This window comes from Dendrobates tinctorius, unplaced genomic scaffold (genome assembly GCF_039654945.1).
Source record: "Dendrobates tinctorius isolate UK_male_01 unplaced genomic scaffold, ASM3965494v1 ptg000081l, whole genome shotgun sequence".
NCBI classification, from domain to species: domain Eukaryota; kingdom Metazoa; phylum Chordata; class Amphibia; order Anura; family Dendrobatidae; genus Dendrobates; species Dendrobates tinctorius.
This window is the reverse complement of record NW_027361749.1, coordinates 13,735,454-13,758,195: the sequence shown is the minus strand read 5'-3', so window position 1 is coordinate 13,758,195 and position 22,742 is coordinate 13,735,454. Positions and strand designations below refer to the sequence as shown.

General features: G+C 46.4%; 1 protein-coding gene across 2 annotated transcripts in view; it reads right to left on the bottom strand.

Annotated features, from left to right (window-relative positions):
* Positions 1 to 637: 637 nt before the first annotated feature.
* The window catches only part of MCM4 (minichromosome maintenance complex component 4), a 52,980-nt gene continuing 30,875 nt past the window's right edge, over positions 638 to 22,742 (bottom strand). For both annotated transcript variants that reach the window (XM_073583777.1, XM_073583778.1), the window contains exons 8-17: positions 21,482 to 21,620; positions 14,270 to 14,490; positions 12,957 to 13,077; positions 11,984 to 12,243; positions 10,683 to 11,048; positions 10,411 to 10,538; positions 10,124 to 10,331; positions 9,358 to 9,586; positions 5,121 to 5,254; positions 638 to 1,046 (exon numbers count right to left, since the gene is read on the bottom strand). In XM_073583777.1, coding sequence (XP_073439878.1) covers positions 954 to 1,046; positions 5,121 to 5,254; positions 9,358 to 9,586; positions 10,124 to 10,331; positions 10,411 to 10,538; positions 10,683 to 11,048; positions 11,984 to 12,243; positions 12,957 to 13,077; positions 14,270 to 14,490; positions 21,482 to 21,620 — 1,899 coding nt within the window. In that variant the 3' untranslated portion in view covers positions 638 to 953. The remainder of the gene's footprint in view (positions 1,047 to 5,120; positions 5,255 to 9,357; positions 9,587 to 10,123; positions 10,332 to 10,410; positions 10,539 to 10,682; positions 11,049 to 11,983; positions 12,244 to 12,956; positions 13,078 to 14,269; positions 14,491 to 21,481; positions 21,621 to 22,742) is intronic.

Here is a 22,742-nt window from a genome sequence, read left to right as displayed (position 1 = left end):
TCTCATAGAAAATAGCTAAAAACGCGAATCTTTCCGCAAAGTTAATGAGCATGCTGCGTTTTTTTTACTGCAAAGTTTTTTTTTCACGGAAAAAAACTTATCAATATGCACAAAAAGTGCAGAATGCATGGGATGTTTTTTTTTTTAAAGCCATTTTGCCGGTAAAACGCTTAAAAAACGCGAAAAAAATGCTTACATGGGCACACAGCCTCAATCTGCACAGGCGTCGCCCGCAGATGGTAAATTTAAATGATAAATACACCAGAGGCAGTGAAGGGGCTGCAGCAGAGCCAAATATCCTAGCTACAAGTCCCACCCCAATGCACAAAGATTAGGAAATCAAAACTTATGATTTAACAAAAACCAGGCTGCAGATTTCTTCACTCAAGGTATCTATTAACTTAGTATGACAGCGCTATTATGTATGTACCTTTAGTTTAACATGGGTAATTCGGATGACTGGTTCTCTTTAATAACTTTGTCACATTGATAAATACAGGAAGCCTTATATATGGTGTATTTATGGTATATCCCTGAAATACTCGACAAATCTTTAATGGAGTAATTATTACAGTGTTAATTTTATGTACACAACTTAACATCCTAAAGTCAGACAAATCAGAAGTGAAAAAAAAAAAAAGATATTCGCATAAGTTTATTACAGGGTAACATATTCAGGTTTTGTTTTTTAATAGCATCTACAAGAATATTGCATTCTGAAAGACAATACACTTATCCCGTAATACTTCAGGGCTTTCCTAGTAACCTAAAATAGTTACACAATGAACTGGTTCTTGTGTATGGTATGGATCAACCGATCCATAAGAGGCAATATATGTACAGAGATATAAACCCAGTACACTCGCAAAAATAACTGAGTACAATCGCAAATGTTCGTGGTTTCTTCAGCAAAAAAAGGTAACAGCAGCAAACACTATTGCTGAAATACTTATTTACAGCAAGCGAACAGTCTTTCCAGTCACTGTTAAATAGTCTTCATCTGCCAGAGCATGCAAAGCTTCATCAAACATGTCCTTTGTAATCGCCTGCACAAACACAAAAAAGGAAAAGTTTAATAATAGATTCTTGAAATGTTTGTTATAAACAAATTGTAAAAACACAGGAACATCACACTGGACATCAACTGCTGTTTACAGATATCAGTGTACTGTCACTCCGATTTCGGTGACTTCCATTAAAAATATACTTACCTTACTAACTAATACCGTGACATCCCTCTTCCAGTGTGGCACAAGGACCTCAGCAGGTCCCTGGCACTTCCTCTTCTGACTATGATGACTGCTGCAGAAAATGACTGAACATAAGGGTGTGTGCACACGTTGCAGATTCTGCAAAATTCGCAGGTAAATCAGCAGGTCAAAAGAACTGCGGTTTGCCACCTGTACAATGGAGCAGGTGCGGAATCCGCACAAAGAATTGACATGCTGCGGATTTGAGGCTATGTGCCCACGTTGCGTGTTAAAACGCACACTAAAAACCGGACTCCATCCCAGAAATCGCGCGTTTTTTTCCGAGCGATTTCACCGCGATTCTGTTCGCAATTTTGCCGCGATTTTCTCAAGCACTTTCCAAGCGATTTGAAGCATCGCTTGGAAAGTGATTGACAGGTTGGTCACACTCGTCAAACATAGTGTTTGACAAGTGTGACCAGCTTTTAACTATTGAGGCCGCCTATGCGGCATCAATAGTAAAAGATAAAATGTTAAAAATGATAAAAAAATGAAAAAAAAAAAAATAAAATAAAAAAAAAAAATCGGGGTATATTTACCTTCCGACGTCCCGCGCTGCCATCCCGGGCCTCAGCGTTCCCAGTAATGCCTTGCGAGACCTGTGATGACGTTGGTCTCGCGTTACTATAGTGATCTCACGAGACCGCTAGAGTCACGCGAGACTACGTCATCACAGGACCTTGCCGCAAGGCATTACTGGGAACACTTTGGCCGGGAATGCAGCGCGGGACGTCGGAAGGTAAATATACCCCGATTTTTTATTCTTTTTTTTATAGGGGTATGGTACCCAGGGCCTGGAGGACAGTCTCCTCTCCTCCACACCGTGGGTACCAACCGCACATGAGATGCTTAACTTCCCGCATGGTGGGCATAGCCACATGCGGGAAGTAAGCGATTCTCATGCATTCCTATGGGTGCGGAATCGCAGCAATTCTTTGCGATTCCGCACAAAAGAATGACCATGCTGCGATTTTTTCCGCCGCGGAAAAAAGCGCAGCATTAGCATAGCATGTGCGGAATGCCATAGGAATGCATGGGGGGGGGGGGCGCGTTCTGTACACGATTTTTAAACGTTTTCGCGCCGAAAAAACACTTAAAAATCGCATCGTGGGCACACAGCCTGAAACCGCAGCAAATCCGAGCAGAAAATCCCACAGTGTGCACTGCTGATTTAATTTCCCATAGACTAAAAGGGTACTGTACAACGCAGCAGAATCCACAACGTGTGCACACTCCCTAACTGATAGGATGCAGAAGTCAAATGTCTGTACAGCCAGAACAGGCTGTACACAGACTGTCTGTATATCCTATTCTCAAACAGACATGTAACCACTGCAACTAATCAGTGTGCAGCCAGTTATTCGCCCTATGGGTATGTGACTTAATGCAACCAAAAACCACAAAAGTAGCATGGGGGACCAGGACAGTACTGGAAGAGAAGTGGCAGGGGGATCGTCCAGTATCAACAATAGTATACATAAACTTACCTGAATTTTAAGAAGATTATTGCTAAAAATGTCCTTTTGTAGAAGTACTGATTAAGGATATTGTGCAGCCATAGACCTCGTTCTCATGCTAAAATGTATACATTTCCACATTCGACCAGTCCTGACGGGTATTGTGCCTCATACATGACTTATGAGATAAGGCTATAGCAAGTAAGTTGGAAAATTTGAGTCATGTTATGGGGGGACTAATGTTTTTAAAATGACATGACTTTTTTGTGCTCTTTTTCCTCCCTTCAAGGGTCACAACTATTTTTCCATTAACAGCCATTAGATTTTTTTGTAGGAAAACTTGTAACATTGAACTGTGTAATTTAAAACTACAATATAATGTATTGAGTGAAAACCTGGGGTGGAGAGGGAGTGTCAGAATATCTTTTCTCTTAAGTTTTGCCTCACTGGCTTTCATTATGCAGTATTGGAATGGAGGAAAAAAAAAATTCAAAACATTTTTTTTTACGTGAAATGGTAGTACAAATCATGTTTTAACTGGGAAAAAAGGTGGGGTCAATTTATATTTAATATTTTGCAAAAACAAAATGTTATAGTCCCCTCAGGGTACTTGAACCTGCAAGGATTTTAATAATACAGGGTGGGCCATTTATATGGATAAACCTAAATAAAATGGGAATGGTTGGTGATATCAACTTCCTGTTTGTGGCACATTAGTATATGGGAGGGGAGAAACTTTTCAAGATGGGTAGTGCCCATGGCGGCCATTTTGGATCAAACTTTATAAATGGCCCACCCAGGTGTATCCATATAAATGGCACACCCTGTATATACTGCAGAGCATAGTGAAAATTGATGTTATCTTGTGAAGCTCAGCCATGGGCTAGACTTCATGGGAGATTCAACATTGCACCCATGGGGCTTTCAGCAGACACCAGCAGCCAAGGTAACTTCTTGACACCCCACAACAGTATTGCGGGGTGTCAGATTTAAAACATACAAATTCACAATATCTCAAGTCGGGAAGGTCACGAGAATCCCCCCTGCTGTAATCTTTGGCAGCTCTCTGCTGCCCCCTATTGTTCAGACAATTACATGATTGGCCAACAATCAACGGAGAAGGTCGCAGGCTGTTCGCACTACTAGTCCAGTTATCGGAAAATGAACAGTGACCGTATGGCATATACAACTCCAGATTCCCTCACATGGAATTTGTGTATATACCTCCGTACTATCAACGCTAACTCCACGGTAACTACAAACTACTTGCTGCCACCACCAATCCATTTGCAGCCGATCGGACGCTGTTTAAGGTAGCGTATGGCTTTGAGGCATGGTTACGGAACAAAAGGAACTATTACATTTTATATTAATATTAATCAAAAAGAGGCAGTTTTATGAAAAACATACAAAGATTTTGCAAGAGGGACAAAACAATACTGAATATACAGTTATAGAAAAGAAAAAGGTATTAACAAAAGAATTTACTAAACCGATCATAGAGAAGATTCAGTTTAACAGAAGGGGAGCGCTTCGCTTGAGGCTGTTCAACAAATTGGATCCCTGTATACACGATATGTATCTCTCTACTCAAACACAGATCATAATTCAGCTGGATCTTTTATCAGACCCCTAAGAACCACCCACACACCCTCCCCATGAGGACCTCACATGGGCAGGGTTGGGGACTGATCTCAGCCCTTCACGATTTTATGATATCCCAACTTATGTGACCACTCCTCACCGGATGACCGCAGAAGTTTGAGCGTAAAGACACATTTTTTATAGGGATTTTATCTTTACTTAGAGACTACACATGGCCTAGCTGTTAGCAGTTATCTGGCCCATATGGCTTTGGGGCCTTTTGGCACAAGTTATAAGAAAATATGTATCTTTTTCCTTGGTTAACCTCGGTGCTGAAAATGTTGTCTCATTAATATCAGATGTATAGAAATTCCAATATTCTGTTTTCTTTCAGAGTCATTTCTGCCGCAGAAGCAACACTTCTCTTGCAGGGACAATGGTGTCTAGTGTACATGTAAAATATTTCCCTTGAGCGGACAATGCATTTCCTGCGGACAAAAGATTTCCTCCACTTTGTTATTTATGCATACATACAAGTACCCTTTTGCGGTCCAACTCGCTGAAAAGGACTTCTCTTGCCTCAATGACCTGTAGTATACCTATTGTATAGCACTTTTTCTATGCACAATATATAACATATAGGAGGTAGGATTGGGTGCGTTATCGACAAAGGCATTTTTAATGGTCAAACAGTAATTCGAACTTGCTCCATTCGCTGCTACAGGAGGAGACAGGAATAGTGGAGGCCTGTTGCATATGACAAATTTACACTACATGGTCACAAAGGTGTTAACACTGATTTAAAGATAAAGTGAAACCATCAACTTACCGCATCAGACTGCCCCCGAAGATCCTCAAACAACTGCTGGTATTTCAATGCTGGAGTTTTGCCCTTAGACTGGATCAGTTTTTTCAGGGCCTGAGCCAGTTCCTCTTTGCGTTTGCGAGCGGTCGCACTCATTCCTAGAAAATTCATATTATTACAGGTGAGAAGAATAGTTAATTTCACAGTTGCCCCTCTGCCATTACCCCCTTCACGACCCATGACGCCTACGTAGGCGTCATGAAAAGTCGTGCCCAAACGACCTATGACGCCTACGTAGGCGTCATGCTATAAATAGCCCCCCTGCGGGTCGGGTGACCGGGGTCACTGAAAGGTCACCCGACCCGCACACAAAGGACACTCTAGAGTTAATCCCTGGGGGCGTGGCTTAGCCCCCACGTGCCTACGATCGCTCTGATTGGCTGTTAAAAGTGAAACAGCCAATCAGAGCGATTTGTAATATTTCACCAATGAAATTTGGTGAAATATTACAATCCAGCCATGGCCGATGCTGCAATAGCATCGGACATGGCTGGACACTGACCCCCGACCGCCCCACACACCGACTGGCGGGGCCGATCGGCCCCCGCCACCGATGGACGGCGGCGATCGTTCGCCGCCGTCATCATCTGCTCCCCCTCCCCTGTCTATCGCTCCCTTCCACCTTCCGATGCCCCCAGGACCTCCGATCGTGCTCCCGGTGTCCCGCCGTGGCTCCCGGCGTCCGGATCATGGGCGCCGCCATCTTGCAAAATGGCGGGCGCATGCGCAGTGCGCCTGCCATTGTCCAAGATGGCGGCGCCCATGAATTTACACTCTCACAGTGATCAAAATGAAAAAAAAAGTAAATACACCCCCCTTTTATCACCCCCATAGCCAGGTGCAAATAATAAAATAAAAAAAATATTTTTTTTTCCATTTAGGGCTGGAATTAGGGTTAGGGCTGGAATTAGGGTTAGGGCTGGAATTAGGGTTAGGGCTGGAATTAGGGTTAGGGGTGTGTTGGCGTTAGGGCTGTGGTTAGGGTTATTATTAGGGTGGGATTAGGGTTAGGGGTGTGTTGGGGTTAGGGTTGGAGTTAGAATTGAGGGGTTTCCACTGTTTAGGCACATCACGGGGTCTCCGAGCGCGACATGGCGCCACGATTTATTCCAGCCAATTTTGCGTTCAAAATGTCAAACAGCACTCTCTCCATTCCGAGCCCCGACGTGTGCCCAAACAGTGGTTTACCCCCACATATGGGGTATCAGTGTACTCAGGAAAAATTGCACAGCAACTTTGGGAGTCTAAATTCTCCTGTTACCCATGGGAAAATAAAAAATTGGGGGCTAAAAAAATGATTTTCGTGAAAAAAAATGATTTTTTTTTTTCACGGCTCTGAGTTATAAACTTCGGTGAAGCACTTGGGGGTTCAAAGTGCTCATCAAACATCTAGATAAGTTCCTTGGGGGGTCTAGTTTCCAAAATGGGGTCACTTGTGGGGGGTTTCCACTGTTTAGGCACATCAGGGGCTCTGCAAACGTAACATGACGCCCGCAGACCATTCCATCAAGTCGGTATTTCAAAACATCACTACTTCCCTTCTGAGCCCCGACGTGTGCCCAAACAGTGGTCCCTCCCCACATATTGGGTACCAGCGTACTCAGGACAAACTGGACAACAACTTTTGGGGTCCAATTTCTCCTGTTACTATTGTGAAAATAAAAAATAGCGAGCTAAAAAAATCATTTTTTGAGGAAAAAAAATATTTTTATTTTCACAGCTCTGCGTTATACACTTCTGTAAAGCACCTGGGGGTTCAAAGTGCTCACTATGAATCTAGATAACTTCCTTAGGGGGTCTAGTTTCCAAAATGGGGTGATATGTGGGGGAGCTCCAAAGTGTAGGCAGACAGGGCCTCTCCAAACACGACATGGTGTCCGCTAACGATTGGAGCTAATTTTCCATTCAAAAAGTCAAATGGCGCTCCTTCCCTTCTGAGCCCTGCCGTGCGCCCAAACAGTGGTTCCCTCCCACATATGGGGTGCTACCGTACTCAGGACAAACTGAACAGCAACTTTAGGGGTCCAATTTATCCTGTTACCCTTGTGAAAATAAAAAATAGCGGGCTAAAAAATCATTTTTGAGGAAAAAAAATGATTTTTTATTTTCATGGCTCTGTGTTTATAAACTTCTGTGAAGCACTTGGGGGTTCAAAGTGCTCACTACACATCTAGATAAGCTCCTTGGGGGGGTCTAGTTTCCAAAATGGGGTCACTTGTCGGGGGTTTCTACTGTTTAGGCACATCAGGGGCTCTGCAAACTCAACATGATGCCCGCAGAACATCCCATCAGTCTGCATTCCAAAATTGCGCTCCTTCCCTTCTGAGCTCTCCCATGCGCCCAAACAGTGGTTTCCCCTGACATATGGGGTATCGGTGTACTCAGGACAAATTACACAACAACTTTTGTGGTCCAATTTCTCCTGTTAGCCTTGTGAAAATAAAAAATAGCGGGCTAAAAAATCATTTTTGAGGAAAAACATTTTTTTTATTTCCACTTTTCTGCGTCATAAACTTCTGTGAAGCACTTGTGGGTTCAAAGTCCTCACCACACATCTAGAAAAGTTCCTTGGGTGGTCTAGTTTCCAAAATGGGGTCACTTGTGGGGGAGCTCTAATGTTTAGGCACACAGGGGCTCTCCAAACACGACATGGTGTCCATTAACGATTGGAGCTAATTTTCCATTCAAAAAGTCAAATGGTGCTCCTTCCCTTCGGGACCCTGCCGTGTGCCCAAACAGTGGTTTATGACCACATATGAGGTATCTGTGCACTCAGGAGTAATTGCCCAACAAATTTTAGGATCCATTTTATCCCACTGCCCATGTGAAAATGAAAAAACTGAGGCTAAAAGAAAATTGTGAAAAAAAAGTCCTTTTTTTTATGGATCAATTTGTGAAGCACCTGGCGGTTCAAAGTGCTCACTATGCATCTAAATAAGTTCCTTGGAGAGTCTAGTTTCCAAAATGGGGTCACTTGTGGGGGAGCTCCAATGTTTAGGCGCACAGGGACTCTCCAAACGCGACATGGCAACCGCTAAATATTCCAGCATATTTTCCATTCAAAAAGTCAAATGACGCTCCTTCCCTTCTGAGCCCTGCCGTGCGCCCAAACAGTGGTTTATGACCACATTTGAGGTATCGGTGTACTCAGGAGAAATTGCCCAACAAATTTTAGGATCCATTTTATCCTGTTGCCCGTGTGAAAATGAAAAAATTGATGCTAAAAGAAATTTTTTATTGGAAAAATTAAAATGTTCATTTTTTCCTTCCACATTGCTTTAGTAGCTGTGAAGCACCTGAAGGGTTAATAATCTTCTTGAATATAGTTTTGAGTAGCTTGAGGGGTGCAGTTTTTAGAATGGTGTCACTGGGGTATTTTCTGCCATATAGACCCCTCAAAGTGACTTCAAATGTGAGGTGGTCCCTATAAAAAATGGTTTTGTAAATTTTGTTGTAAAAATGAGAAATCGCTGGTCAACTTTTAACCCTTATAACTTTCCAAAATTGTGCTGATGTAAAGTAGACATGTGGGAAATGTTATTTATTTACTATTTTGTGTCACATAACTCTCTGGTTTAACGGAATAAAAATTAAAAATGTGAAAATTGCGAAATTTTCAAAATTTCCGTTTTTTTCACAAATAAATGAAAACATTATTGACGTAAGTTTACCACTAACATGAAGCCAAATATGTCACGAAAAAACAATCTGAGAATCTCTAGGATCCGTTGAAGCGTTCCTGAGTTATTACCTCATAAAGGGACACTGGTCAATATTGCCAAAAATGGCCAGGTCATTAAGGACAAAATAGGCTGGGTCATGAAGGGGTTAAAGAGGTGCTACACAAACAGTACACATTCATTGGCTGAATGCTAAGGGGACTTTTGGTTGAGATAAATAAAGTGAAGTTACAGTGAATTTATAAACAAGTTGTGCACAATTGGCATTAAATGAAAACTGACGGGTCAGAACTGAAGACATTTTCTGTACAATCGTGCAACATGGAGCATCTCTGGCATCATCACTGATACCATCAGACACAAAGCTGTTCCTTTAGGGAATCATTAAATCAAACAATAGTGACTATTTTTATGAAGAGGTACGTCACAAAGTGTGAATTATAGTGAAATTACTTCCATGGAGAAAAAACAAAACAAAACAGCAGCTTTGATGAATATGAAACACTTAAGGCTTACTATACCTGTGGTAAGAATTGAGATATCTACAATGCCGGTTCTTGGATCTGTTGCAGATTGTTTTAAAGCTTCACGATGAAGACGTTTCGCTTCTTCTACATCAATAGTTTCCACTTTACTAGAAAAGCGCACTTTGGCATGAGATTCAGAAAGACGAATCAGAGACTCCAACTGCCTTGGATAAGCGGATACCATTCCACGGCCACTGCCAATTTTTCTCATGTCTACATAAGCCTTTTTTATTTAACAAAAAAAACACATGTATTACGAATAAATTACTATATTAACATTAATTCTTTTAACAGCACATTTACCAGATCATAAAATAGGTGTATTTTATAGTCTTACAGTATATATTCCCGGTCTGACTGTGGTTCTCCAGGCCAGACTCCAGCATAAGAGGCTGTTAGGGTCAGGAGATTGTGTCAACGTGGGAATTATGGCCGTAACAAAATGCTACAGGGTTTTGTTAATGTGCCTTAAATAGTCTTTCAGAAGTAAATATTATAATCTCTACGTGTGTAATGCACAACAAAAACGAAAGTGTTGATCATCTTGTTGCAATCTGTTAATAATAGCAATGAGATGGCTCAATATTTTCATGTCTCCACAGATTTCAATAGGTATATTCTATTCATAGGATTATCTTCACGATAAAGTATTTTAGATATTGGTGAACAGCAAACCAATCTCAGACTGGTCCACATGGACCGCAAGTCTACTTAAAGTAGAAAGATAAACTGCAACATGTTCTAGTGTGGTCTATTTTACCTCTATAAGAGCTTGGCTGGCTTCTTCGCTTAGTCGAGGATGGACGTAAGTGCGAGCATATGCAATGTAATCCTTTAAAACAGCCATATCCAGTTGCTCCTCATTTAACTGCTCCTCACTCTGGTAGTACAAAGCCACAAGATGGTGAGCAAGTCGCCGGTCATAAGTCTCATCTTGTGGATCCAACATCAAGAATATAAGGTCAAACCTATAAAAAAATAAAAGTTAAGATTTGTCTCTTGGGAACCACACTTATGAAACATCTCAAGCAGTCAATTAATTCTTACCTTGATAAAAGTGTGTGCGGAAGCTGGATGTTTTCTATTGTAGTTTTTTTAGGATTCCACTGAGACTCCACAGGATTTGCAGCAGCTAGAACAGATGTACGTGCATTTAGCTGACAGATAATCCCAGCCTAAAAAGCAGAACGGAAAAACAGTTGAACAGTCTAATATGCAAATACAACTCATGAACAGGTAAAGCACATGAAACGTTTTAATTGTTAAGCCGACAACTACTTTACGACTAGACTTAATAAAAGTACCCTGTGCACACATACCTTAGCAATTGATAGGGTCTGCTGTTCCATCACTTCATGAAGCACAGATCTAGTGCTTTCATTCATTTTGTCAAACTCATCAATGCAACAAATGCCGTTGTCACTTAACACGAGGGCTCCCGTTTGGAGGACTAGCTGTCTGGTCTCTGGATCCTTCATCACATAGGCCGTTAAACCTACAGCACTTGAACCCTTCCCAGAAGTATACTGCCCTCTAGGAACGAGGTTGTACACATATTGCAGAAGCTGAGATTTACTTGTGCCAGGATCACCACAAAGAAGAATATTAACTTCCGCTCTGAAATTTCCTCTTCCTGTATGACTGAAATCTTTGCGTGTGCCCCCGAAAAGCTGCAGCAAAATGCCCTGCAATGACAGACAGTGTGAAAAGTTGAACAGTAAATAAAAATTAAAGACTTTAAATATATTAACCGTTTTACTTCTAAAGACCTATGTAATATATAATTACCTAAAACACTAGCCACAAACAGAATATTAGGACTACAGCTCAAATATTAGTAGCCGATGTTTGAGAAGCATTATAAAAAAAAAATTCTGGTTCTTTGTGCATTTTAGCGAAGTAAGGGTGCTTTTCAGATTGCACTTATCACGTTCGTCGGCCCAGTCGGAGCTTGCGTCCGACTCCCCCCACCCCTGCAAAACAGGATTCAGATGTGCCAATAGGGCCATAGACTATAATGGTGACAGCAGAGCGAACATGAACTTTGCTGTGCCTCATTTTCAGGTGTATACACCTACTGGAAGCACTCGTCTACTAGGCCAAGTGTCCGCCTCCAGAAAGCACGACAGAGCACATTTTCATTCTGCCGGCACCATTATAGTCTATGGCCTGTCGGGGACATGCGTCCGGACCCAGTTTTGGGGCAGGGGGTGGGTGGCAGGGGAGGGGGAGCTTCAGACACAAGCCCCAATGGTACCCATGATAAGTGAAAAGTGAAACCATACTTACTGTTAATTCTTCCCCTGTACACCCACCATTGACCTGATTTTAGTCTACAAACAGGGGCTTCTGTACATGTATAACTCCGTTATCAATCAGTATACAAGGCCTTTCATTAACAAGCTGGTCCATAGGGACCGGTGGTGTCAGTTCCACTGCATCATGGGAGCAGTTTTTAAAATGAAAACCCACAAGATAGAACTAAAGATAATTCATGACATTTGAGAAGTACAGACCATTTATAAACAGCTGATGCTAGACATTATATATTAAAGCAAATATGGTTATATAGATTTTTCCCTGCTATAGAACTCAAAGCAAAATGGTTTACAATAGATACCTTTTTGATATCTTCATGCTCATATATGCTAGGTGCAAGAGCAGCAGCGAGCCTTTCATAAACGTCAGGTTTAGCAGCGAGTTCTTTTAACATCTGCACTCGCTCCTCGGTGAACAACTTTTGCTCTGACTCGTCGTCAATTCCATGAAGACGTTTGGAGTCTGTTTTCCGATAATGGATGACATCAATATGTGTTTTATATACAGACTTGACATTACTGACTTTGGGGTTCACACGAATGGGAACAGCTCTGTAAATACCTGCAAAAAAGGAAGAAAATGTAAAAAGCCATAACATTCTACAAAAATAGAAATAAAACCATTTAAGAATGCTTCCATTGGTGTGAATAATGCACTTTTGATCGACCACTGACCGATAAAGTAGCATTTACATAATCGATAGACTACAGACATGAAATATATGCACGATACCACACAATTACATTTTTTTTGGACATAAGGCTGGTTTCACACTAGCGTTTTTTAGCGCAGCGCATCGTGCGCGTACATGCGCATGCGTCCTGAGCCCCTATCTTTAATATGGGTGCGCATGGTCTAGCATTTGCATGCGTTTTTGTGCGCATGCGTCTTTTTGTAGTGTGCGCCTAGGCACGCCCTGTTGCATTTTTTGTGCGCCCAACCGGTGTAAAAAAACAAACAAAAAAACATGCGCACGGAATGCGCAAAAAAAATAAAAAATAAAAATCACATTAGTCTATGGGACCGCTGGCTTGCGCATGGACATGCGCACGCCTGCGTTTAAAATCACATGCGTTTTAAGAGTTAACATGGCTAGAAACTGGTTAAAACGCAAGCGCATAAAATAAGAAAACGCATGATGCGTTTTTTACATGCGTTTCTATTGCGCACGATGCGCAGCGCTAAGAAACGCTAGTGTGAAAGTAGCCTAACTGCATGGAAATCCTTTTATAATGTTTCCATGAAATACAAATGGTGAATAAACACCAACCTACCTGTTATATTAACCCGATCTCCAGGCTGCACCTTATCCACCAAGTCATTGTGTGCATATAAAATTATAGTGTGAGGAGTCTGTCCGGCAGGCATATCCTCTGGAGACTCTTGTAGCTTTATCTACAAAGTAATCATCCCAATATCAAACATGAGCCAGACTAAAATCAGATGCATTATACAAAGCCAAAACAAATGCTGACTAGCTGGGTACCCATCCAATGAAAGAAGAGCAATTTAGAAAAGAATGAGGCTTTCCAATTAAAGGGGTAATTCGGCACCCAAAATGTATTTAACCATCCTTAAACCCGAACGACTTTGGTAATTTGCTTTATTACACAATACCCTACACTTCTCATTATCTACCTAATATCTAAATGTGGGGTATTTTTTTACTGTACTTTTTGATGTTTCGTCACAGCAGTCTGGTGCTGCGCTCACTACCCGCAGCGTCCAACACCCCTCCTGGAACAGGACGTCACAGGGGGGCAGCACTGCAGTTTCTCACTAGTTTCTTGCATCGCCGCCCCCTCTGAAGACGTGATTGTTGCTGTGGGAGAGGAGTGCAGCTCTAGAACTTGGCTTGGGTCTCCGCTGCTGCCATAACTTCTGTGGAAAAAGACATTGTCAGGAGGTGGAGATAGACACCAGTACCACCCACAACTTGTAGCACCAACCTCAAACCAGTTGTCAGCAGGGGGCGGTGTTAAAAGTAGAAAGTGACACCAGTGCCGCTTCCTACTGACGATTCGTATGAGGTTAGTGCTAGAAACTGTGGTGCGGCACTGGTGTCACTGCATCTATCTCCACCCCTTGACAAAGTCATCTTTCACAAAAGCTATGGTGATAGAAAGCAGTGTCAGCGCTGAACTCACATCTCCCACAGCTTCCATCACCCAGGATGTCTTCAGAGAGGGCAGCAAAGCTAGAAACTAGTGAGTAGTTGCAGCGTTGCCCCGTGACATGCTGTTTCAGGAGGGCAATAGAGGCTGCCTCCTGTGACGTCACCTTTGAGACTCCTCTCAAACAAAATGTCGCAGGAAGTATAACAAGTAGGTGTAAAAAAACATTTAGGTGTCCGAGCATCTGGTTTTTAAATAAATGAGGCCCATCAGTAACATTCAATAAATTTGTCTACTGCACTTAAAGAGGTTATCCATGTCATCAGTAAAAGGCATAATCCAATTTTCATCATAAAGAGGGCAACCCTTTTAAAAAGGTGTAAGTTTCTAAATGCGGTCTACTTGCTAATCTAGCTTTAATTATAAAAATGTGTATAGTCATGTTTCACAAAGTGAAAATTAAAAATACATACCATTTGTTTATCTGAAAACATAGAGCGATTGTGAATCAACGCCATGCTGTGTGTGGTGTTACAATGTTTGCAGACAGATGGCTCTGCAATGCGACCTCTGTCAATCTCCACCCGGGTACTAAAGGAGCATACTTGACATTTAAAGAAAGCTTCTTGCATTTCTGGGATAATCTGAGAAGTCCTGATGACCATTCCACCAATTGTGATCAACTGATCAATATCTAGAAACAACGTAGAAAATATTAATCACTCCCATTCAAATTCAATTAGCATTTGAAGAGAAAGTCCAGTGTCAACTGATATCACTAACATCCTTATAACTCAGTGAGAAAACAGGATTTTTTGGGTTGCTTACCGTAAAATCTGTTTCTCGGAGCCTTCATTGGGGGACACAGAGACCATGGGTGTATGCTGCTGCCACTAGGAGGCTGACACTATGCACAAAAAAAGGTTAGCTCCTCCTCCGCAGTGTACACCCCACCGACCGGCAGGAAGTACCTCAGTTAGTGAGAAAGCAGTAGGAGAAGTAACAGAATAGATTGAAAACAGAACAAACAACTCAACTGTAACAAACCGACAAACATAAGAACAGGAGTTGTAGAACATGGGATGGTGCTGTGTCCCCCAATGAAGGCTCCGAGAAACAGATTTTACGGTAAGCAACCCAAAAAAATCCTGTTTTCTCGTTCGCCTTATTGGGGGACACAAGAGACCATGGGACGTCCCAAAGCAGTCCCTGGGGTGGGAAACAAACTTCCATCAGGCCAGTGGACTCGCCACCGCAGCCTGCAGAATCCTTCTACCTAGGCTGGCGTCCGCCGAAGCGTAAGTGTGGACCCTGTAGAATTTCACAAAGGTGTGAACCGATGACCACGTTGCAGCCTTGCAAAGCTGCAGCGCGGAAGCTCTGTGGCGCACCGCCCAGGAGGCACCCACCGCCCGGGTAGAGTGCGCTCTGATCCCTGGAGGGGCCACTCGATGCTTGACCCGGTATGCCTCCAAAATTGCCGATCTGATCCAGCGCGCAATAGTGGCCTTTGAGGCTGGGTGATGAACAGAGAGTCTGACTTCCGCAAGGAAGTCGTCCGGGCTAGATAGACTCTCAATGCCCTGACTAGGTCCAGCTTGTTGAAAGACCGCTCCCGAGGGTGAGCTGGGCTCGGGCAGAAGGATGGCAGAACAATGTCCTCATTGAGGTGAAACGAAGATACCACCTTCGGAAGAAAAGAGGGCGGAGGCCGCAGAACTACCTTGTCCTGATGAAGGACCAAAAAAGGAGAGCGGCAAGAAAGTACCGCTAATTCCGACACGCGCCGGATGGAGGTAATGGCCACCAGAAAGGCCACTTTCCAAGAAAGGAGGGAAAGGGAAACGTCCCTGAGAGGTTCAAAAGGAGGACCCTGCAGAACCTGAAGAACCAAATTAAGATCCCAAGGATCCACGGGAGCTCGGTACAGAGGAACCGTGTGAGCCACACCCTGGAGGAAGGTTTTGACCTGAGCCCGGGAGGCCAGCGTTTTCTGAAATAAAATGGACAGTGCCGAAACTTGACCCTTCAAGGAACTGAGAGCAAGCCCCGCATCCAGCCCTGCCTGAAGAAACGCCAGAATAGAAGGGAGCGAAAAAACCAAGGGCGCGATGTCATTGGCCTCACACCAGGAGAAATAGGCTTTCCAAGTACGGTAATAGATCTTCGAAGAAGGCGGCTTTCTGGCGCGGATCATGGTATGAATTACCCGATCAGAGAATCCTGCCCGTCTCAAAACCTCGGTCTCAACAGCCACGCCGTTAAATTGAGCGACCGAGAATTGGGGTGGCAAATCGGGCCTTTAGACAGCAGATGTGCCCGTCGGGAAGCTTCCAGGGGGCGTCCGCGAGAAGGTTGACAATGTCTGCGAATCAAGACCTTCTGGGCCAATTCGGGGCGATGAGGATGACTGGAATCCCCTCTGCTTTGATTTTCTTCAACAACTTGGGAAGAAGAGGCAGAGGAGGGAACAGGTAGGGGAGCACGAACTGTGACCAAGGGACGGCCAGAGCGTCGGCGCCCACTGCCAGAGGGTCCCGAGACCTGGACACGAATTGTGGGACTTTCCTTTGAGGCGAGATGCCATGAGGTCTACCCTCGAGACCCTCGCGGCTGAGGAAATCGGCGGCCCAGTTGTCCACGCCGGGAATGTGAACCGCGGAAACCGATGGAACAAAGGTCTCTGCCCATTGAAGAATTCTGGACACTTCCCCAAGGGCTGAGACACTCCGTGTCCCCCCTTGGCGGTTGATATACGCCACCGCTGTGGCATTGTCTGTCTGAATCCTGACAGGCAGGCCCTTGAGGCGCCTTTCCCAGTGGACGAGAGCTAGATGGATCGCCCGTATCTCTAGGACATTGATCTGCAGAGCTGATTCCCGAGTCGACCATCGACCCTGAACAGTGTGATTGCGGAACACTGCACCCCAGCTGATGAGGCTGGCGTCCGTAGTGACAATCTGCCAGTGAACGGGAAGAAAAAACCGCCCCAAGAGAATGAGGGGAGACGTCAACCACCAGTTGAGAGACCGCCTGATCCGGCAGGAAAGGCGAAGCGGACGATCCAGAGACAGAGCCGACCTGTTCCACCTGGACAAAATGGCCTGCTGGAGTGGCCTGGCGTGAAATTGGGCAAAGGGAACTGCCTCTATCGCCGCCACCATCTTCCCCAGGACCCTCATGGCTGTCCTGAGGGATGGAAATCGTGTGATCTGTAATGATCTCACGCCCTGCTGCAGGGAAAGAATCTTGTCTTGTGGGAGAAATACCCTTGACCGACGAGTGTCGAACAGAAGGCCCAGAAACACAAGGCGTTGAGTAGGGACCAGACAGGACTTTTCCCGGTTGACGATCCACCCAAAACTGGACAGGGTGTCTAGAACGATCGCCACACTTAGGCGGGCCTGATGAAAGGAGGGGGCCTTGATCAGGATATCGTGGAGGTACGGAAAAAGAACGAGACCTCTGATCCTCAACAAGGCCATCAACGCCGCCATAATCTTCGTGAAGACTCTGGGAGCGGTGGCGAGCCCGAAAGGAAGCGCGACGAACTGGTAATGTTCGTGAAGAATCGCAAACCGCAGGAACTTCTGATGTCCGGGAAATATGGACACATGTAGATAGGCATCTTGGATGTCTATGGAACCCATGAATTCCTGCTCCTCCATGGAAGCAATTACCGAGCGAACTGACTCCATCCGGAAGTGGCGAAGGCGAACTCTCTTGTTGAGTAACTTGAGATCCAAGATGGGTCGAACTGCCCCGTCCTTTTTCGGCACCACAAACAGGTTTGAATAAAACCCTGTGAAGCGTTCCGATTCAGGAACGGGCACTATCACCCCGGAACTGAGAAGAGAGGCGATGGCCGAACCGAACCCCGGGACCAAGGCCGGATCCCTCGGCGGACGGGATTGTAAGAAACGATCCTGTGGAAGAGAAATGAACTCTATTTTGTATCCTGTTGATACAACCTCTCTGACCCAAGCGTCCTCTACTGAGGCGAGCCAGACGTCGCTGAAAAAGAGAAGTCGACCTCCAAATTGGAAGGGACCCACAGGAGACCGATGGTAGTCATGCGGACGTAGACCGTCCAGATCTAGATCTGGACGGTCTTCCCTGGGAAGAGTGGGACCGCCAGGACGGAGTGGGCCTGAAGGAAACCTTCTTTCTTTCATGACGTGCCTGTGGCCTTTGCTGGTTGGAAGGGTTTTCCGCCGTATTGAAATGGCGGAAAGTCCGAAAGGGACGAAACTGACGCCTTGGAGGGGAGAAGAGAACTCGTACCTCCGGTAGCGTCCTTAATAATCTGATCCAATTGTGATCCGAAGAGACGCACTCCCTGAAAAGGCAGATTGGTCAGACTTTTTAGAGGACAAGTCCGCCTGCCAGGCCTTGAGCCAAATTGTACGTCGGATTGCCACGATGTTACTTGACGCCTGAACTGCGCAAGATGCGGCATCCAAGGAGGCAGAAAGCAGATAATCCCCCGCATGGGAAATCTGATTGGCGAGATCGGCCAAATGCTCTGGTCGTGCCTTATCCAGAATGCCCTGCCGAAGGTCATCTGCCCAAGTGGATATGGCCTTTGCTGCCCAAGAAGAAACAAAGACTGGACATACCGCTGCTGATGCCGCTTCGAAGGCAGATTTTGCTAGAGATTCTGTGATCCCATCATTAGAATCTTTTAGCGACGCCACACCTGACAGCGGAAGGACCGTATTATTAGAAAGTCTGGACACGGGAGGGTCGACCGAGGGAGAAGCGGCCCAGTTGTCCGTGAGCTCTTTAGCAAACGGGTACAGCACGCCGAGACGCTTTCCTCTTTGAAAGCGTCTGGTCGGATCTTCTCTCTCTCCATTGTAAAAATCTTTCCAAACTCAGAATGGAAGGGAAACACCCTGGATGGTGTTTCCGCCCGTCTGGACGAAACCTCCTGATCTGAGGATTTCGCAGGGGCGTCAGCGATGTCAAAGGTATGGTGAATCGCGGCAATGAGGTTTTGCACCGTAACCTTCATGTTCGCATCCTGGTCCGAATCCAGCTCTAAGACCCTTTCCGATTCCGAAAGCGCTTCGCCTGACTCGGGGGAGGAGGCCCGAGAGGGAGACTGCTGGGGACTATGGGGTGAGGTAGGACGAGGGGAGGACTCCGCCTGGGCCTCTTGCGACTGCCGCTGGCTGGCTCAGATGGGACGTCCTGAGACATGCTGGGTCCCGCCGGAGCTCACAAGGGCAACTTGTCCAGAACGGCTACTAGGGACTGAGACACCTTGATGAGGTCTGCCACTGACTGTGATTGAGAGGAGGCCCAACCCGGCATGGGGGGCTCACTCGCCCCTGGGGCTATGGATGGCTCCTGAGCGGCGTCGGGCTGGACGCAGAGCGGGTACGATCAGACTTAGCGTTGGACATAGTGAAAAGAGAGGCAGTGCCGGCCGGTTGGGGGACAGAAGGCAGAGAAGGGTGTCAGTCTGCAGGTGCAGAGCTACTCACGGTCCGGTGTCCCCAAGGGCGACGCTCTCTGATCTGGCTGCAGGATGAGGCCAGGCCAATCCGGCTGAAAAAAGGCCCAGCGACCGAAATCCGGCAGGGAATGAGGTCCGGCTGGCAGGCTGAGAAGATGGCGACCACCAGGGAAAGGGCGCACTGCCAGAGGGAGAAGGGCGGAGCTCGTCGCAGAGATCCCCTTAGCACCGCCCGCTGTCCAATAGCAGGCTGGTGTGAGGCAAGGGGGCTGGGAAGGCCTAGGACGGGCGGGAGAGAAGCCCGCTTAGAAGAAAGGGGCAGGGGGCGTGGCCGCGACGCAGCGGTAGGCCCGAGATGAAGCCGGGGCCTAAATTAATAGCGCCGGCCGCCTGTCAGCAGGGGGTCGGCGCGGAAGACGCGCCGCAACACCGGGCCGCGTCCCTGCTTCCCACAGCCCGACCCCTGTATACCCCTGCCGGGATGAAGAAAAAACGGGGGGGGGGGGGGGTGCGCAGAACAAGGCCCGAAAGAACAGGGGCCTTCATGGATGCGGCGACCGTGGGGAGAAGCGGGCGCGCAGGCCCTACCGTGGTCCCCTGGCGACCGCCTTAGGATGAAAACGCCGGGGGACCGCTAGACCGCATACTCACCCAGGCCGGGGGCCACAATAAAGGTACCTGAGAATCCCACGCTGTCTGTCGTCTTTATGGAATCCACGCCTCGTCCAACCGTCAGGCTCTGGTAGGCGAGATGGTGGGAGGCGGGGGGCAAGGACCGTCCGTATAGCTGGCACGCACCTGTGCGAGGCTCCTGGTCCTGCCGCGGAGACCTATGAGGATACGGGGTGGCAGTACACGCCGTACTCATAGTCTCTTTGTGGGAGTACGGATGTGACTGTTCACTCCGTATCCCTCCGAAACCTTTAAAGGAACGACGCACGACGAGGTAGATAGGGGTCTAATAAAAGACCCGTGTCCACCTCCTACTGACACTAAGCTAAACTGAGGAACTTCCTGCCGGTCGGTGGGGTGTACACTGCGGAGGAGGAGCTAACCTTTTTTTGTGCATAGTGTCAGCCTCCTAGTGGCAGCAGCATACACCCATGGTCTCTGTGTCCCCCAATAAGGCGAACGAGAAAATGAATTTTGCCAAAAGGTTTTTATATTAAAGGGCCTGTCACACTAAGCGATATCGCTAGCAATATCGCTATAACGTCACTGGTTTTTGTGACGTTATAGCGATATTGCTAGCGATATCACTATGTGATACTTACCTCCGACCGCTCCCCCGCTGGTTATAGCTGATGGCGTGAGAACGTCCTGAACTGTTTCTCGTCGTCAGCTTCCTGCTGTGACGACGAGCGACGCGTGGACGCGGGCGGAAGGACGTCTTCATCTGACACGTCATTAGTCTGACACGTAAGTAGCGACCCCCGACACCTGCGATGTCGCTGGTGAGATCTGCCTGTGTGGCAGCTCACTAGCGACCACTTAGCGATGAACCAGCGATCCTGACCGCGTCATATCGCTGGTCGGGATCGCTGGTACATCACTAAGTGTGACAGTACCTTAAGATGTCATTTGATACAACGGTCATTAATACTTAGCATAAAAACAAACATCGATGGTAACAAGAATTTAGCTTCCATTTTTAAACTGCAGTTGTTGAATTAAGCAAGACAACCAGTTAAAATAAAAGTAAAAAAATGCACTAGTATGTGTCATTTTGAAAGCCTGTTAACCCTCAAAGATTACACTGAATATATTTTATCGTAAAATGCATTGTTAGGCAAGGTATTGTTTAAACACAATCACTTTGCTGAAGGTCATACCAAAATGAAAAGCAGATTGGAGTCACACGTCCAAAATTGATATGCCACACAACCTCAAATGCCTATGAGGCTGATGAGTACGAGTGTGTCAAAAGACTTATAGCCAAGTTACATACTGGGACCATGAATTGTGGACATACAACCGTTCCAGATTTTCAGGTCACTGAAATACAGATAGCAAAAGCTGACTAGACAAGTATAATCCGCAAAAACAGTTTCTTGGATCAGTTACATAAGTAAAAAAAAATAAAATAAAATAGGGTTATCACCCTCTGACTCAGTGAGCCGTCTGTTTTTAAAATTGACATCAAAATTAGAAAATTGGTCTTGTGAATAATAGCCAAACAAGATTTCTCAAAAATCTGTACATTTATTGCTGCAAACAATACCTTCAGGATTCAAACTCCGCATATTTCTAGTCTTCAAGGCATTGTAAGGTCTCACTTGGATCTGATGTTCCAAGATAGAATCAGGAAAACGCTCAAAGAAAAGCTGGTTCACAGCCATATCAAAGGTCGGAATAACTTCCTAGAAAGAAATAAATAGGGATGAACCATGATCCTGCCATACAAAACATACATAGAAGGGTAGAAATCCTATTTATCGTTTTTTTCGGACCTGAAGATGCACTTTTTTTCCCCAAAAAATTTTGGGGGAAAGTGGGGGGTGCGTCTTATGTTAGCAATGTACTCACACTGATGCGGGGGCGGCGTGGCTCTGTGGTGTGGTGGTGGCGGGCTGTGCTCCGGTGCAGGGGCAGCGGGCTCTCTGTTCTCTGTGGGGCGGAGGCTCCGTCGGCATTTTCTCACAGCCCGGAGGCCCCCGCACATCCATAGCTGCTATGTTGCAGTGGCCTCCGGGAACATGGACGCCAGGAAGATGGCCGCCGGTCCGGGTACTGTGCATGCTCAGGTACAGATCTCATCCCGAGATCTCGGGAGACAAGATTCAAATCTCGGCAACGAGATCTCGTCCCGAGATCTCATCTCCCGAGATCTCGGGACGAGATCTGTACCTGAGCATGCGCAGTACCCGGACCGGAGGCCACCGCAACATGGCAGCTACGGATGTGCAGGGGCCTCCGGGCTGTGAGAAAATACCGGCGGAGCCGTTGCCCCTGCACCAGAGTACAGCGCCCCTGAGCACAGCACCGCAAGCCACAGCACAGAGCCCCCAGCACAGAACGGCACCCCAGAGCCCCCAGCACGGCACCCCACAGCCCCCCTTCCCAGCACAGCACCCCACAGCCCCCCTTCCCAGCACAGCGCCCCAGCAGAATGCCCCCCGTACAGCACAGAGCCCCCAGCACGGCACCCCAGAGCCCTCCTTCCACAGCACAGCGCCCCACAGCCCCCCTTCCCAGCACAGAGCCCACAGCACGGCACCCCACAGCCCCCCAGCACAGCCCCCCTCCCCAGCACAGTGCCCCCAGTACAGCACTGTGCCCACAGCACAGCCCCCCCCTTCCCAGCACAGCATGGTGCCCCAGCACAGCCCCCCTTCCCTAGCACCCCAGCACAGAGCCACCACCGCACCAGTTTGGGATGGGATTTCCTAGAGGCCACCGCACCAGCCTGGAACACCGAACGACCCCTGTGACCACTCCTCCACCTGTGCCGGATCCCTTCCCTGGTAAGCGGAATTCGGACA